Source organism: Clinocottus analis, unplaced genomic scaffold (assembly GCF_023055335.1).
Source record: "Clinocottus analis isolate CAN_PGR_092001 unplaced genomic scaffold, fCliAna1.0.p SCAF_16, whole genome shotgun sequence".
NCBI lineage: Eukaryota > Metazoa > Chordata > Actinopteri > Perciformes > Cottidae > Clinocottus > Clinocottus analis.
Genome location: NW_027175887.1, coordinates 16,231,950 through 16,250,938, shown reverse-complemented (window position 1 = coordinate 16,250,938; position 18,989 = coordinate 16,231,950). Strand labels below are relative to the sequence as shown.

Genomic DNA, 18,989 nt, shown 5'->3' with positions numbered 1-18,989 from the left:
AAAGGGAGTCCTTTGCTTATGTAACGACGCAACAAGAGAGCGAGGGGAAGAGGAGAGGAGCAGGAGGAAGGAGGAAGAGGAGAAGATGACATGAGGTCAATGAACACAAGAGCTGCTTTTAGAAATAAATACAAACAATCACCTGTTAACACAATCACCTGTTAACACAATCACCTGTTAACACAATCTCACTCATCTGGAGTTGCGTTGCTGACGCTGTGTGTTTCCTCGTGGTGTCGGCATCCAGCGCTCACTAGCTGCATCTATTCCAGCGGAGCTGCTGACCTGCTGTAGTTCAGTGTGTTCAACACTCAGGTCCCTGCAGAGCTCACACACACACACACACACACACACACACACACACACACACACACACACACACACACGCACACACACACACACACACACACTCTCTCTCTCTGGGGGAATGTTCACACACAGAGCAACACTAGTGTCATATATATATATATATATATATATATATATATATATATATATATATATATATATATATACACGTCATGTGCCGATCTCTCCATCCATCGGTTGCTCCTCAATCCAGATTGAGATTATTTTCCACGATGTTACAGATGATCAGATTCCCTCATGTGGTCTGTTTGTTTTGCACAATATGCAAATTAACTGTAAAATAATCCTTATTTCCTAAAATAATGATAATCTTTGCTTTATGAATTTATATTTACGACTATTTATAATATATATATATATGTGTATATAGATATGACTATGTATATACATATATATATATAGTCATATATATATATGTATATTAATATATATATGAAATACATATATAAAAAATACATATGTGGCGTTAGCATGTTGGTAGCATGAGGGTGGATCTGCCGCCCTCACTCTGACCTGATTACACAGTATCTATGTACACGTGTGTGCCGTCAGATACAGCGTGCATGAATATTTAAATGTGTATAATGCAGAAACATGAAACTAGTTCACATAAACAATTCAACAACACAACAAGAAGACGCAAAATTCCAATTATATGCAGATAAAATCACTTGTGCGCTGAACGGGAGATAACCGCTCACATAGTTTAGATTAATTCAGATTGTTAGGGATTATTATTTTGACAGTATGAAGTGAAACCAGTAATCTACAACGTACACACACACACACACACACACACACACAGTTAAGTGGAGCTCGTGCTACACACTTCTAATTGATGAGGTTGGTCTGTTTCTGGCAATGAGGGCAGATTGTTACAGCTGTGCTTGAGGGGAGGTTGTTAGCGTAGCGACAAGCACGCTACTCCAAAACCCTTGACCTGTACACAGACGAGATTATACCTGAGAGACACACAGAGGAGGAGGAGGAGGAGGAGGAGGAGGGCGAGGGAGACAGAGAGAAACGATGGGAGAGAGAGAGAGAGAGAGAAAAGAAGGAGAGTGGCCTCTCAGCTGAAGACCCAGCAACGCTAACGTCCTGCTTAATACTGCGCACGGTCCCAACTGACGCAGACCAGCTAAATAAATGAATACAGAGACACAACGGGGTGAAGACGGACCTACAGAGTCCGGGAAGTTAGAAAGATCTGTGACTAGCACAGCAAATATGCCAACAGTGGAATATAAATGTGATTAATCCAGATTAAAAAGTAAAAATAGCAGCGTTTAGCCGCGCGCGGGGGACAATGACGAGAAGATCCAGGGAAAGGGAAGTTCATTACGTTGTTAAATAATAATAAAACATATATATATATATATATATATATATATATATATATATAAATATATATATATATATATATATATATATATATATATATATATATATATATATATATATATATATATATATTGCTACTTCTCTACTTTGCGATAGAGGAACAAAACCTCTGTGAAAGGAGCTGCGATGGAATCGGACGCATGCTGTTGGTTTCATACGAAGATTTAAGATACACGAAAAAAACTAGAAGTACGTTGGTATTGGAAGCAAATGGTTCTCGTAGAACCTCGGTTCCTCAGGAAGAACCCTCGTGTCTGGGGGTGAAGATCCCAGAACACAACACACACGTTTTGGCCTCCATTTTCTCTGCATTCATGTTTAATTTCCCCCCCGTCTGTCTCTCTCTCTCTCTCTCCGTCTCTCCTCCTCCACAGTTTCAGAACCCGTACGCGTACTCGCCTCCGTTCCGCTTCGGCACGGTGCCGAACGGTTCCACGGAGAGGAACATCAGGAAGAACTACCCCGCTATGCACCAGTACATGGTAAAATATCACCAAACCGGAGTCCAGGACGCGCTTGTCAGCCTCAAAACGGGGTAAGGGAACGCCGAGTGTGCACGACCGCGAGTACGCGGCTTCCTACACCGACCCCAAATATTTACTGACGCAAAACATCCACCTGTCAACCTCAAACAAGTGTGTGTGTCATCTACAGATAGACGTGTGTGTGTATATGCATGTCTGTGAGTGTGCTTACTGTCACATGCGTGTGTGTGTGTGTGTGTGTGTGTGTGTGTGTGACAGCTCCTCTGAGACTGGGGATGAATGGGCTTCCTCATTGGGAACAGCAGGAGCTATTTTTAGAACCGGTCCCTGTGAAGGGGACGGCGGTGTGTTATGGAAGTACATTGATGTCAAAAATTAAAAAAACAAAAAGAAATTTGAGAGAGCACAAAACTAACCTGAGCGCTACTTAGTCTGCAAGTCGAGCTTTGAGGGGTCAGATTTGCAAGAGCAGAATAAGATTTGCGTATGTGTGGGCTTAAAAATCCCCTAAAAATAGAAAAAAATATCATTCAACTAATTAGCGAGTGACCTAATTATGTTAGAGTCTAATTGATTAAAGTAGTTTTGATTAACACAGTTTTATTTACGGCAAATGTTCCTATTTTTGTTATAAGTATGAGACAAATTTGTACATAAATGAATAAATAGGCAGCGTTAAGAGGACAGAAGCAACAGCGCAGATCAACAAGCCCTTAATAATTGTAATTCTAGGTTAGCTTTTCTTTTAGCGACTCTTTTTATATCAATATTTGTGCAGACTTCTCGTTACTAAACTCTCCAATTCTCCCAAATCTTATTCGTCTCGTACAAATCTGTGCCCGTGCTCTCTCAAATGTTGACTTGCAGACTGAGTAGCGCTGATATTTTGCGCCGTGAGCTCCTATAGATCTTTTTTTGCCGTTGATACACTTCCATAATACATCGGCGTGCGAGAGGAAAGGAGGGTGGATGTTTCCTTCACCGAGGACAGATGATCCAGTGGAAACGATCGGGGGGGGGGTTGGATGGAGAGGAAAGTGGAGGTTAAAGGCAGCGAGAGGGAAAGGGAGGAGACGAGGCGGAGAGGTGACCACCGGCACGCCGTCGACGTCGCATGGGAATAAGAGGCCAAGGACAAAAAAAGCCTGATTGGAGGAAATGAAGGAAGTGTGGAGGGCATGAGGAAAGGGGCCAAGGGAGTAAAGAAGGAGTGGTAATGGGATAAAAAAAAAAAGGGAGAGCGAAGGAAAAAGGGCACATTGAGGTTAAGAGTAGAGAAAGGGAAGAAAAAATGGTGGAAAGAAGCCGGTAAAGGACACGAGGTTGAGGAGGTGATACAGGAGGTTATTTCTGATTGGTTAACGGCTACGGGGTGGGAGCCAATCAGAGTGCTCGGCTTGACGGACGGGCAAGAAATGAAAGAGTACAACAGAGATGAGAGGATGTGATTCATGCTCCGTGGTTTTGGTGCCGGTGTCTCTCAGCTCATTCTCTCTCATCCATAAGTCAAAAGTAAACTGGATGTAAACACGTAAAGACCGGTTAAACCACTGCTGCACCGGTAATACTCCCAGTCGCTCTCGCGTGTGTCGCTGCATTAACATACAGCGCAGAGGTAAACACACACACACACACACACACACACACACACAGAAATATGCGCCACGGTAAGCTAATGTGAACCGCACACAAGCTAAGTGCTTAGAAATAAAGACACACACGCTCACGTGTATCAGCACACACACACGGCGAGCTGCAGGTGTGTGTGTGTGTGTGTGTGTGTGTGTGTGTGCGTCTAATACCCTCATTGATAATTCTATTCCGTGGCATTAGCAGATGAGCAGCAGCGTTCAGCTGTTGGAGGCTCGATGGCCGGATTAGCTCTGATCACACATAATGCCGACAGGCTTTACACACAAAGTCTGTTGCAGCCGCGCGACGCAAAACTATGCGGCGGGGGGAGTCGAACCCACCGGATTCCCGGGGACCTAAACTAGTCACACAGTAGCGTTAGCATGTACGTGCATTCATGTAGCATGATGCTAATACACCGTGAGAGCTGCAGCAGGAGGAACGCAGCGAGCTCCTTTCATTTGTCACAAAAAAAACACACAAAAAAAGCAACACACTGCTGAAAAGTCGCACACACGCAAAACGCACACTGCAGAGGGAGGAACTGCGGCGGCGGCGGCGGCTTTCCAGCGCTTCCAGAGAGTCGACATGACGAGGCATCTCATGAGTCTTCAACCTGTAACTGTTTGTATCTCATTTTCTCTCCGACACCAAAGCTTTTTCTGACACGTATGTGCATGTTTTCAGTGTTTTTCCCCATTAAACCGTCTCTTTTGTGAGTGTTTAGGGGTTTGAACAAATGTGATTGTACCGCAAACTTCACCAGGAGCTTCCTCTGCGGGCGAAAAAAAAGCCATTTTCACGTCGTGACCTTCGTTTTGTCGTGTCGATCTCTTGAAATGTTTTCTTTCTGCGGCCGACATGCTTTTTTTTTTCCATTCCCGAGTCACTCTTTAATGCTTATTTTTGCCGCGTTTGCCGATTACATTCAAAAGGTGCCGGGTTGGGAAAGAGGCATGAGAAATCCTGGCTGCTACATTGCATTCGCCCCAAATAAAGGTGTGACAGATTGTGACGGCTGAATCCCTCTCCAAGCCATTAGAGCCACAGTATGTCTGGCCACACACACACACACACGCATTCCCACTAGTGTGCAGCCACGCGTGCACAATCACACTTATACCCGTGTGTGCACGCACGATCGCACACACACACACACGGGAGCGGCTCCCCTACATGTTTGGACACACAGCCGGCCGTGTGGATGCAGCCGGCGCCGGGTTAAGCTAATTACACAGCTGAACTATCGGCTGGGAGCCTCCGTTAGAGGGCCGGATCTGACATTCAGTAAATGCCAGCCAGTCACTGCGCTATTAGCAGGACTCTCTGTTAGTGTGTGTGTGTCTGTCTGTGTGTGTCTGTGTGTGTGAGAGCCGGCACACCGAGAGTGAGAGAGAGCAGCGGTTAGCGACGGCATCAGTTACATTGAAAATGTCAGTCTGAGTCTGGGCTCTTTTGGTTTGCACGTTCCACTTCGCAACCTGCTTATTTGCGTGTGTGTGTGTGTGTGTCTGTGTGTGTGTGTGTGTGTGTGTCTGTGTGTGTGTCTGGACAAGGGCAGGAATAGAAAGCAATTGTAAATATTTCTCGGTCAAAGGTGGGTTCAGGTCGTCCATTTGCTCCCAAGGTCCCGTCCTCAGCGTCAGTGAAGCGTGTGCGGTATCGAAGCGTGTGCGGTATCGAAGCGTGTGCGGTATCGAAGCGTGTGCGGTATCGAAGCGTGTGCGGTATCGAAGCGACGGGCCCGCTCCCCTACCGTGCGTTGGGTTGGCGTCCTTTTGGAGACGATTTAACGCTTTACAATTGATCCGCGAGCGTCTTCTGCTTTCTGTCGCCTGCTGTGCACTTCTCACTCACTCTCTTTCCTATATATATACATATATATATATATTTTTAAAATTGAAACCCCTCATGGATCTTCATCCCCTCTGTCTGTTTTCTTCTGTCTCTTTCCTCTGTTCTTTTTTTCTCATCCTCTGCAGGAAGCTGGACGCCTTCATCTATGACGCTGCCGTTTTGAACTATGCGGCCGGCCGAGATGAGGGATGTAAGCTGGTGACCATTGGCAGCGGGTAAACCGACGCTTTGATTCTCTACAAAAAAAAAACACTTTCACTGTGGATTGTCTTCACGTCACGGGGCCCATCCCGCCATTCGTTGGTCCGAACCATTGTGTACAGTCGCGTGAAGGGTTTGTCTTGTGGTTGTGATGCACAGGTATACATGTAAATGCTAGCTCCATGACGTCGCTAATTTATTGAGCTATTGATGTGCTAACGCACGTGAACAAAAAAGTGAAAATGCAACATTTTGGGAAATGCGCTTAATTGCTTTCTTGCTGAGAGTCAGATGGGAAGATTGACCACCTTCATGTCGGTACATGTAAGTATGAAGCGACCAGCAGCGGCCGGCTAACTTAGCTTAGCACAAAGACTGAAAACAGAGGGAACAGCTAGCCTGCCTCTGTCCAAAGGTAACAAAGACAACAGCAGTGTCTTCAGGTGCAAATATGTGGCGTCGCCACATAAGTTTGACTGACTGTGACTGACACATACACATATATATATTTATATTTATATATATATATATATAGATATAACAGTAATAATAGAACACATGTATGTTTAATGGAGAGGTCCATGTTTTTTGGGGTCCATCTTGAAACGACACTCGCACGCCCGTATGTGCATTTTAAGTTCTGTTGGTTTTTTTGCGGATGGCTCCTCCTCTCCACACTGCAGAGAGATCTATTTTTAGAGCAATTGAACACTGTAAATGCTTAAAGAAGAGACCTCTTCAAGGCCAGTGTGGAGCGGGAGGGATGATCAAAGCGGCCGGCGGTGTTTCAATGGACGCACGAGGCAGTGTTGTTATGAGATAGACCTGAAAAAATAGAAAACCTGCCCCCTTTTTTCATGCTCCCGACACGTAGCGATGAAACACATTAGTCGCTGTGGCTTTTGATCCCGCGACAGTACATTCACGACATTCACATGCACCAATGTGCACGAGGCGTCTCCTCCTCGGGAGATGTTATTTAATCGCGGCATCTGGAAGGAGGAGGAGGAGGAGGAGGAGGGGGGATGAAGGTGAGAACGATTTGTTTAAAGGTTAAAATATGTTACGTCTTCTGTGTGTGTGCGTGTGTGTGTGTGTGTGTCGCGATCAGGTACATCTTCGCCACCACCGGCTACGGCATCGCTCTGCAGAAAGGCTCGTACTGGAAGCGGCAGGTGGACCTGGCCATCCTCGCCATCATCGGAGACGGTGAGAAACGCTGCCGCGCCGCGTTCCCATGCACACTTTTAAAAGTGCATGAGCGTAGACCCGCGGAGGCAAAAAGGTTACACTGTTCCTTGCCAACATTGTAATTCATGCACACACACACACACACACACAGACACACACTCATCTCTACTGCCTTGTCTGCTGACAGCACAAAGGGAAAGCAGTGAAGTATAAATAGTCCTTTGATGTTATTCTGGACACAAAAGGCTGCTCTAAACAGAGGGCAGAGTGTGTAAGTTATTCTAATGTATTCCTCTCTGCAGCACCAGATTTGTGTGTGTGTGTGTGTGTGTGTGTGTGTGTGTGTGTGTGTGTGTGTGTGTGTGTAAGCGTTACTCTGAATCACCCTATTCCTTTATTACAGTAGCTTCAGAAGTTCTTACATAAACAATTTTACCAACTGCGAAACAGAGGGAAAGTGAGCCGGCTTGAGCTTTTAGTGACAGATTCATTTACATTTTACACGGGAAGCATTTTGCTGATGCGGGGCGCTCGCAGCCACTCACATTAAGTGCACTGAAGTTGATTAAATGAACATTGGTGTCACAATAATCCTCTCTAACCGAATCTTATCAGGGGCTGCAGAGCACGCAGGAGAAACTGGAGAAACATCTGGTTCAGAGGGTCTTTTCTTTCTCCGCCTAATTCGTTCCCCCCTCTTATGAATCCCGTCTATTTCTCTGCAACGAGACGATGACTTCGGCGCTAAAAAAGAGACGTGAGAAGAAAAGAGTGAGAAAGGCAAGAAGGGAAAGAAAAAAAAAAGAATTGCAAATAGTGAGTGTGAAGAGAGGAAGATAAAGAGGACGTAGAAGGATGGAGGAAGGGATGAGAGAGCGCACAGGTGTGAGAGGTCGACGAGAGGATGGTGAGAGAGGAAGACGAGGGAAGAAGGGGTGTCAGGTAGAGAGAGAGAGAGAGAGAGGAGGGCAGATCCCTGATAGATGACAGTGACTTGGCAGATGGTACTTGATCAGGTCCACACAATGCGGGTGCAGCTTTTTCCCGGAGAGAGAGAAAGAAAAGTGGAGGGAGGTGAAGAGCAAACAGACGGGACGGAAACAAAACAGTGGGAAGACTTCACACGCTTTCTTTTTGGGGTAAAAACTGTAATTGTTGTCAAAATGTACTTAAAATGGAAACACTGTGCGGTGTCCAGCGAGAGGATGGACTTTAGTATTTATTTTATTCTACTTTCATGCGGCGCAATTCACCTAAATGTCATTCAGCCTCCGTTTAGTTTTTTTTTATGAGGTAGAGTTATTTCAAAGCTTCTGAAGAAACTTTCCTTGAGCCCAATGTCCTGAGCAGTAATGGATTCTGTGTGTGTGTGTGTGTGTGTGTGTGTGTCATAATAATGTAACAGAGAAGGTGTTGCACTCTCACATCTTCAAATAATGTGTTTTTTTTTAGCTTCAAGCTGAAACATTTTCCTTAAAGCCTCTGAAATTGTGGAGGAAACGTGCAGACGCTTGTGTCCCTGTGTTCCAGATGACTCGTCACCAGACTGTCTGACGCTGAAAAGACAATGCACAACTTGAATTGCAGCAATATGTTGCCCCCCCACCACTCCACATCCTGTAGTCAAAGCAATATTGCAGACAGTCACAGCTCCCCGAAGCTTTTCCCTTGAATGCAACTTGATTAAAAGCACAGACAAAGTGGCCTGTTTCTATCTAAATATCGTATTTATTTCCACATCATTTAGCTGAAAAATTCCAAGCACATCATAAAGTCTTATTAAAGTGGTGCCGTGGCTTCATTTATGTGGTTTATTTGGATCAAACCGGAGATAAATTCCCCTCAATCGTCCCCCTAAAAAAGGATTTAATGACGTCGTGGTGATGTAGCTGAACACCTCCGTGATATTAGTCTTTCCCCCACGAGCAGCCTCGGTTCTCCAGCCCCACAAATGACACAGATTGGATTATCCACGCACCAAATGTCACAGAGGAAGCCACATGAGGTGGGAAGGGGGGAGGGAGGAGGGAGGAGGGGGGAGGGAGAGTGAGGGATGAGCAAAGATAAGGTCTTTGTTGCTTTCCACCTGTCGGTCATTAACACTGGAGAAACTATCTCTTTGCTCTATCAGGCAACATGCAGGACGGGGCTGGTGATGCCCATAGAAATGTATTTTAAACACACCAGCCCCTGAAATATATATATATATATATATATATATATATATATATATATATATATATATATATATATATATATATATATAAAGCAGACGTTATTTGCCTCAATCACAAGTTGAAAAACTAATTTAATATCATTTTAAACACCATTTGATACACATCTGCTTCATTTAAATTGATGCAAATGATCCATCTCTTTGCAGACGATGTCACCCTATATCATCAATTTATTTCAAAGCAGATTAAAGAAATGTAAGATGCAGGATTTCACAGCAGGTGTTATGTACGTTGACAGTAACTTCAGCAGTAATTCTCAAGGGAAATCTACATTTTATTCACTGATTCACAAGATTTGACCCTCCTAATTCTTTCGTTGATGCTTTTTCAAACCCCAATCAGCCGTTTACTGAAGGATTTGAGTCTCTCGCGAGTTGAAAAACTAATTAAATATAATTTAAATACCATATGAGACACATCTGCTTCCTTTAAATTGATGCAAATCATACTTCTATTTGCAGACGATGTCACCCTATGTCATCAATGTATTTAAAAGGAGATTAAAGCAATGTAATTATACATGGAAATCTATATTTTATTCACTTTATACAAGATTTGACCCTTCTAATTCTTTTTGTTGATGCTTTTTCAAACCCCAATCAGCCGTTTAGTAAAGGATTTGAGTCTCTCTCTCCCCCTCTTTCTTTCTCTCTCTCTCTCCGTTCTTTTGCTTTCCAGGTGAAATGGAGGAACTGGAGGCCCAGTGGCTCACGGGAATCTGCCACAACGAGAAGAACGAGGTGATGTCCAGTCAGCTCGACGTGGACAACATGGCCGGCGTCTTCTACATGCTGGCCACGGCCATGGGCCTCTCCCTCATCACCTTCGTCTCTGAGCATCTCTTCTACTGGAGGCTGCGATACTGCTTCACTGGAGTCTGCACCGGCACGCCGGGCCTTCTGTTCTCCATCAGCCGGGTGAGGACCAGTTTGTGCATGAGTTGGATTCTTTGACTCTTCTTTGCTGCAGAAACAGCTGCTACTGGAAGCGCTGTGATTTCAGGTTATCTGTACGTCCGTCCCATTCTCGTATCTCATATCTCAGTCACGCATCGGCAATAAACGACCGCTTGGATTCAAGAACAAAAAGGTCAAGCTCACCTTAACTCAGGAACGCCTCGTCCACTTGGACCCGAGGATGAGCTGATTCGATTCCGGTGGTCAAAGGTCACCGTGAATTGCCAATAATTCGGACGCTAATGATGACAAATTGTATTTATGACATTTTGGACAGACAGTGAGCTGCAACACGACAGAGACAAACAACCACAGGGCTGTAATTCTAGTAAAACCTGTTCCAGCTTTACACAGAATTCAGATTTCGTCAACTCACAGTAACAAGCCATTGAGTGTATGCGAATACCAGGATGTGGCTTTGTCGATCTATGAATATCTGACCCTGTGGCGGGGGATGTCACTGGGCTGTTAGGTCTGCGTCTACAATAATACATTATTGGGGTCAGACGGGCCGATCTTGGCTCTATATTCTGCAAGAACAAGAGAGCACAGAGCGAGCGTGAACGCACACACACACACATGCAGGAAGAAAAGTTCAGCGAAATTAATAAACTGACAGAAGTAAAGGGGCAGGAGAGGGGGAGGCTGGACGAAGGAGGATGGGGATGGAGACGGCGAGGCAGCGCTGGATATTGACAAAAATAGACCCTAATTGCAACATGTTCTTGGGTGAAATCCCAGCAAACCCACGCAAAATCAATCCGTCCTCCCTCGTTCTGTTCAGAAAGGTCAGCGTTTCTTCCCCGTTGCAGGTGAGAACAGAAGACATGGACGCGCATCGCTAAACGCACTGCGGAGGCAGAATGCGACTCGGTTTTTTAAAGTTTTCGGTATAGCGAGGAGGCAAACACTCTGAGAGGAGATAACGCGAGGTTCTCCAACGTGACGTCATTTCAAAGCCACTTCTCAAGAGAGAATTATAGGGGGGAAAGACATCCTAAATGGTCTGTCTTGTGTTGATGAGCTTCACAAAGTGTGTGCTGAGCCAAAAAGCACTTTGAATGTGTCTTTTATGAAGGATGTTTTTGTCTCGTTGCCTTTGCTTGTTTTCTACCAGGAAGATGAGAGCTCTATGACATCACTGCTCGACGTTAATATTGGCAGATCTTGTTGTTGCCGTCTCCATCCTTTATTAGCCTCCCAAACAGTTTATAATGACGGCAATTTATTCTGTTTACACAAAAACAACGTCGCTCCCGTCGTGCCTCCAAGGGAGTCTTGGGGCATGCGGCTATGAGAGACGCTGTATTGTCACCAGTTTTTCCTATTTTTTCGGTCACTGTCGGTTCAGATTATTTTGCGCAGATTACTCGTCGTGTGCTTTTATACGCCGGTACACTTTTTTTGCAAATAGTGCTAAATGACTGGAGCTGCAGAAAAAGGACGCGTCTCATTGCGTTGCATCTGTTTCCTGTGGCTAGAAACGGCTTTTAGGATTTGTTTTTGTTGTTTGTCTGTGTATTCCTAATTATTTCTGAATCCTTTCGATTTAAGAATGATTCATGTGGTTTTTAATGTTCCGTCCGCTTGTATCCATCAAGTATGTTTCAGAGGAAATGGAAATGAAAGAAAGCCTAATTTAATACTGTTTTGAGTTTGGTGGTAAAAGACTGTGTTGGTCGAATGTACTCCGGTTGGCTTAGTCACTACCAATGTAATAAATTCAACAAATCATACAGACCACAAGTATGTTTGTCCATTATAGACGCAAAATATTGAATCTGTTTGTTTTCCTCCACTTCTCCCTCAATCCCTCTTCATGTTTGACTCTCCCTCTCTTTAATTTTATACCGTTCCATCTCCCTCCTCCATCCCTCGCATATTTTATTTCCATTTGTTTATCCCCTTGTCTTCATGCAGGGGATCTGGAGTTGCATCCACGGAGTCCACATTGACATGAAGAAAAAGACAGACCTGGACTTTAGTCCGCAGGACAAAATGCTTAAACTCATTAAATCAGCCAAACAGATGACCAACATGTCAAACCTGGGTGGCTCCCACATGAATTCACCCAAACGAGAATTCATGCACTCGGCCGGTCCCATGATTATGGACATGATGGCGGAGAAGGGCAACTTCATCTACGCCGACAACCGAAGCTACGCCCCCAAAGACATGATCTACGGGGACACCGGTGACCTGCAGTCCTACCTTGCCAACCGCCACAAAGACCACCTCAACAACTACATCTTCCAAGGAGGCCAGCACCCGCTGACCCTGAACGACGCCAACCCCAACACGGTGGAGGTGGCGGTGAGCGCCGAGTCGGTCCAGACGAACGCCAAGCCGCCCCGGACCCTGTGGAAGAAGTCGGTGGACACGCTCCGCTCGGTGCCCCCCGGGCCGCCGCCGATGCCCGACATGCTGATGCCGGACCCGCGAATGTCGATGAAGACGCAGCGCTACCTCCCCGAGGACGCGGCCCACTCCGACATCTCCGACTGCTCCAGCAGGGCGGCCTCCTACAAGGACCCAGAAAATAACAAGCACCTGAAGCCCAAGGACAACTTAAAAAAAAGATCTGTGCCGTCGAAATACCCAAGGGACTGCAGCGAGGTAGAGCTGTCCTACTTAAAGACTAAGCAGGTCATCGGCGGACCCAACCAAAGCGGCAGAGGAGGCGGAGGAGGAGGAGGAGAGAAAGTTTTCACCATCGACTCGGACCGAGAGCTGAGCCTGCACTCGGACCCCGTCCACTACCGCGAAAGTCGCGGCCTCGCCGCAGACGATTTGGATTACCCCGAGATCTACTCCGACCACAGCGACAACTACAGGAAGTGTGAGCAGCCCATCATCCACCTCAACTCCTCGCCTCTGCATCACCCGGACTCGGACCTCCTGCCGGACCCCGCTTACTCCAAACACTACAGCCTGAAGGAGAAAAACATTGTCATGTCCCCGCACGAATCCATGGATCGCTACAAACAGACACACTGCCGCTCCTGCTTGTCCAAAGTGTCCGCTAGCTACCCGCCGGGAGCGCCGTACGCTCCCGCTGTGCCCGCTTCGGCTTCCGCCACGCGCTCCCCTTATAATCGGTGTGAAGCATGCCTCCACACGGCTAACCTGTATGACATTAGCGAGGACCAGCTCCTCGCAGACCCCTTGATCAGCCCCACCATGCACCACCAGCAGCAGCAGGAACCGGACGACATGTTCGGTCTGTACTGGCCCCAGACGGACGGGCCGCACGTTCAGAAACGAAACCGCTTGAGGCTGAGTCGTCAGCACTCCTTCGACAACATCATGCTGGAAAAGCCCAAGGTGGAGGTGGACCTGGGCCGACCGGCGCGCAGCGTCAGCCTCAAGGAGAAGGACCGCTTCTTGGACTCCGCCTCCGACTCGCACTACGCGAACCTCTTCGGCATGCGTCCGAACTCCGGCAGACTGTTTGGCACCGGGTCCAAATCCATGATGTTCAACCACAACCTGGAGGAGAGCAAGAGGAGCAAGTCCCTGTACCCGACCCATGGCTCGGATAACCCTTTCCTCGGCCACTCGTTGAGGGACGACAGCAGACTGGTCCACGGGCGTAGCTCCTCCGATATTTACAAACAGCTGGCGGTGGCCTCGACCGCGGCCGTCGTCGGAGCGCCGCCCATCAAAACACGCAACGACGCGAACAATCTCCGCTCTTCCGTAAAATCCACCACTTCATACTGCTCACGGGACGGGCGGATAGCCAATGACATGTACAATAAAGAGCATGTTATGCCTTACTCAGCCACTAAGACTAGTGCATACCCGGCCCCACGTGGCGTCCTAAACTCAGCCCAGTTCAGCAATAGACGGGTGTATAAAAAAATCCCCAGTCTGGAGTCAGATGTTTAGTTGACATAAGAAATAATGTGTTCTCTCCTCCTTACTGCTCTCTGGGTTTGTATTATAATTTATCAACTATGTTATCCTACAAAGGGATGCCGTAGACACACTACGTTTTTCTTCTTCTCTTTGACATTGTAATCCAAAAGAACTTGTGCCCGCTCGGGTATGACAGTACTACTACTACTACTCTCTTTGCAGATGATATCACCGTTTTTTGTCCATCCTCCGCCATGTACCAATGAGTTGGCTGCATGGCCGGCACGCTGCCGCAAGGTGTTCTGTCGTATAGAAAAAAAGGGAAAGGGGAATCGTTAAACCCCGTAGGTTTGGAAAGAAAAAGGGTTTAGGAAACAGAGATGGCCTAAGTACCAGGGAAGGAGGACTCCTACAGGCGCTGTTGGGAACGAGTCGATTTGTGATTGAAATGTGTGAGGAAGCGGTGAGGCGGATAGGAGATATCGTACGAGAGGGGAACCAGCGGGAGGAAGAGAGCGAGAGAGAGAGGACGCCTCTCTCTCAACCCCTCCTCCTTCCCAACTTTTTTTTTTTCCACCTCCACTGTCAAGCTCGCGGCTTGCCAGTTGAGGAGAAGAGGCCTGACAGAGAGACCAGATGGGCACGTTTGATGTCGCGGCCAGACACGGGGAGGCGTCCCAGGAGGGCAAAGAGGCGTCACAGTGAGCTAGTCCAACGGTCTGCTGCTTGTTACTCTGACAAATATGGCCGCCGGGACACCTGGCAGTGCCAGAGGAGAGAGAGAGAGAGAGAGAGAGAGGGAGAGAGGGAGGAAGTAGACGAGCGGCTAAATGGCACAGAGCGGAGCCTCCGGTAGTGTTTTTTGGCAGCGAGTTATAGCGGCGTGCTCGGTCGCCGATTTTGGCTTGTGTATGTGGCGGGACATGCTAGTGATGGGAAAGCTGAGAGTAATGTAGGTGCTATCAATGAATAATGTTTACAGACTGACAGATTTAAAAAAAAAAAAAAATAACCTGACAAAATGACTGATAGGAAAGGACACACGAGCAGGGAAACCTGAGGCAACTGATGGGCATTTCATTTACGGCTCTGCACATAGAAAAATAAACGCAAAGTATTGCTTTTTTATTCTATTAAACTATAAGATTTATTAGGGATTCTGGCATCCGGATCCCCCTATGTAGGATTTTAGAGTTTGCTTATTTGGTAGCACAATAGCCATTAGTTTGAAAATCCTCTCTCCCACATTTGCTTTGGAAAAAAAGCAATAGCTTTCTGAAAAATACCATCAAAGAGTAGTAGATTATTTTGCATGTGTTGATTTGTTTCTGTGTCGGAGAAGACAAAATACACACTAATACACTCTCAGACACATATTTTGTATGTTTTTTGAGAAAGGGGACTGTGTCTTTGCCAAAATACGGTGGATGAATACTTGTACAATCGCAAACCTTTACCGTTGACCTTTGTGCTTCGTAAAAATCAGCGTAACTCGGCGTCATTCTGCTGCAGAAGCGCAAGAAAATGGTGGAAGGGAAGAGAGAAAAGAGGATATTAATGAGGGGAGAAAAGGATGAAATTACAACTGGTTGCACCACCACCTCGTCTTGAGTTTGGGAGGGAGGTGGCCGCTGATGTGATTTTGTTTTTTTTGACCTCCCTGCCACTGAAAAACAGGGTATTAGCTATAAAAAAAAAAGAACAATGATGATTGCGTCCTTCTTTCTACCTTCCTGCTTCATTTACTCGATCAACATGACACATCGCTTGAGTGTTGGAACAACTATAAGTACTTCAGTTTATTTCTTTGTCCTTTTTTTCGTAAAGTCGGTTGGTTGGCGGGTACGGCGGCGGCGGCGGCAGCGCCATACGGCGTCTAACTGGTCCAGACCAGTACAGACCAGTACAGACCAGTTGGTGGTCGACGATTATTCGTATCGTCGACTACAGTTGATCCGCCGCGGCTCTCGAGGATCATCGGAAGACCACTTGAGACGGATTCATCCTCGTTTACCTTCATGGTTGTTCATGGGTGTGATGTTGAGGGTTTGAGGGGCGGGGCTAGATGGAGAGGGGCGGAGCCAAGGAGGCTCCATCCAGGAAGTTGTGTTCGGGCTTTTGGCAGAACTCGGGAAAAGCTTCAAAGTCTTAACCAAAAACTTTTGGTTCCTCAGCTGATTGTTTACGCGTCTGTTTTGTTCCTTTTTTTAAATAACACTTAGCAGAAAAGACTTTGCACATTCTTCTGTGAACACGCGTGCCCACAAAAAAAAAAAAAATCCACTCTTTTTTTTTTTTTTTGGTAGCATTAACGCTGTACAAAATTGTACAGTCGAAAAAAAAATCATGTAACCATCTTAACTGACGATTGATTTGCTTGATTGATTGATTGGATTCACAAAAAGCCAAATTGTATCAAATAAAATACCTCAGGATGATTCTGTGCGTTTTGGGGGAGATTCAAACGTAGCAAAGCAGAACAGGATGCGGTGCAGATTTTTTCGTAGAAAAAAAAAACATTTATAAAGAAAAAAAGAAGAAAAAAAAAGAAAGAAAGAGGGGTGGGTGGGGGGAACAACAACAACAACAACAACGACAAACAGTGAGATTTATAGCGGGGAAAAGCAGAATCAAACTTTTTCTCCTTTTGATGTTTACCAGTCCGAGGTCTTCCAGTTCGGCTCTTTGCCCCACGAGCTCATGCAACCTAAAGCAAAAGAGAGAGAAGAAGAGAAAGGGGGCGTGTCCGCAAAGGGGGCGTGGTCGCAAAGGGGGCGTGGTCGCAAAGGGGGCGTGGCCGCAGGGCTGCAGCAAGCGGATGGGTTTTGTTTTTTTCGCCCTTCGGCAGAATGGAGGACGTTACTTGAACGTCCGAATTCTGCCCAAAAAAAAAAAAAAAAAAGCGCCCCCCCCGTGTGGAAATCTCTCTCTCTTTTCTCTGCGTGGTTTTTAAAGGCAGTCCACTGCTTGGGCCAGTGTTTCAATCGAAGCTCCATCTTTAAGAACTACGGTCATATCGCCCTTTTTGTACTCTTGGAATACTGCAGTGAACCTCTCCTCGCCTCCCGATCAGCTTCCCCGATGTTGACTGACGAGCGACATTTGTGTATTTTTTTTTTTTTGCATCTTATCTGCATACTTATTATGATTATTGTTATTATTATAATTATCATATTTATCTCCACATGCTGCTTGAGTGAGCTGACAAGTGAACAATATGCACATGTAAAAAAAAAAAGTCAAACGGCACCCTCGCATTTTATGAACTCATGATGATTTGTTCTCTATTTGTTCTACTTTTACAGAACTGTCATATAAACTGATGCTGTTTTATGTTCAAAACACACACACACACACACACACACACACACACACTCAGACACACCCTTGTGATGACAACCCTGCTCTTTTTAATGACAAAAAATGTATTTTAATTACATTTAATGATAAATAATGAGGTGATGGCATGCAACCCCAGATGTAACAATTTTAATGTTTTATGTTTTTTTTTCTTCTTTTTTTCGTTCGTTTGTTATTTTTGTTATGATGTTATGATCACTAATGCGTTGTAACCAGGTGTGAGTATATACATATTTGAGAGATGGAGACGAAGAAGAAGAAGAAGAAAAAAAAGAACTGATCAATGAAAACGATGAAGATGCTGCTGCTGTTTTTTTTCGGGGGGGGGGGGAGGAGAAGAAGGCGATGACCTTTGACCCCCCCGAGTGCAACGTCTCCATTGGCTGACGGGTCATTATCAGGCCGGCGTGTTGCCCGGTGGGGGGTCGAGGGGGTCGAGGGTTTTTTTGGGGGGTACGGCGGGACATCCTTGCTCTTCCTCCAATGGCAGGTGAGCATCAGTGTATCGCCAGCTCTGCTCCTCTCTTCCCCTCCTCCTTCACGCGTAGTCAGGACTTCAACTGTAAAGAAGATTTAAAAAACAAAAAAAACAGAAGAAAAAAACAAGGCAACCCTCTCCTTTGAGTCTGCTATCCCTCCAAAGATACGAGACCTCTTTTCTTTATGGTTTGCTGTAAGAATAGAGCTTTTTTTTTTTAAACAAACTAATACTTCCTCAAAGACTTTTAAGGAACTATTTTGAATATATTTAGAAATGACACCTGTATACATCGCTTGTAAATTCATACTGGAATACATCATCATGGAGAATTATAAATGATAAAGAGTAAAAACAATATTTTTTGTGTGAATTTCACAGGAGCTCTTCTGTACAGTGGCACTGTTTCTCTCTCTTTATCTCTCTCTTTATCTCTCTCTTTATCTCTCTCTTTCTCTCTCTCTCTCTCTCTCTCTCTCTCTCTCTCTCTCTCTCTCTCTCTGTAGAGCGACTAGAATAAAACTTCACCATTCACAAGGTTTGCTGTCCTGTCAACATTCACCACATACACGACGCGTTGTAACCGCTTCTGTCGGCTCATGCAGGTGAATTATTTCACAGGTAATAAGAGAAAAGACTCGACTGGTGCTCCATCGCCTCCATTTTTATTTTTGCAGCTGAAGAGTTTTGCTTTGAACCAATCGTGCACATTCAATGGGAAATATTTCTTTGTTTTAGCGCAAAAATCATGAAGAAAAAGTGTCTTTTAGCGCATAAACACATTATTTTCTGATGCTTTTTAACAATATAATTGTTATCTGGATTCTTTAACATCTACAGTGCCTTTCAGGTAAGATATATAAGCAGAAGACGGCAGAATTTAAACCATTAAAGCTTCCACTATAGACTATCTACCCCGATATAGATGGATATACATTCAAATATTGATAAACTGCAACTC

The 18,989-nt window shown here is 45.5% G+C and overlaps 1 protein-coding gene across 1 annotated transcript in view; it reads left to right on the top strand.

Annotated features, from left to right (window-relative positions):
• grin2aa (glutamate receptor, ionotropic, N-methyl D-aspartate 2A, a) overlaps positions 1–18,571 on the top strand; it is a 126,030-nt gene extending 107,459 nt beyond the window's left edge. The window contains exons 11-15 of the mRNA XM_068578739.1: positions 2,145–2,305; positions 5,870–5,959; positions 7,057–7,154; positions 10,052–10,290; positions 12,250–18,571. Of these exons, the coding sequence (XP_068434840.1) occupies positions 2,145–2,305; positions 5,870–5,959; positions 7,057–7,154; positions 10,052–10,290; positions 12,250–14,220 (2,559 nt within the window). The 3' untranslated portion in view covers positions 14,221–18,571. The remainder of the gene's footprint in view (positions 1–2,144; positions 2,306–5,869; positions 5,960–7,056; positions 7,155–10,051; positions 10,291–12,249) is intronic.
• Positions 18,572–18,989: the final 418 nt, after the last annotated feature.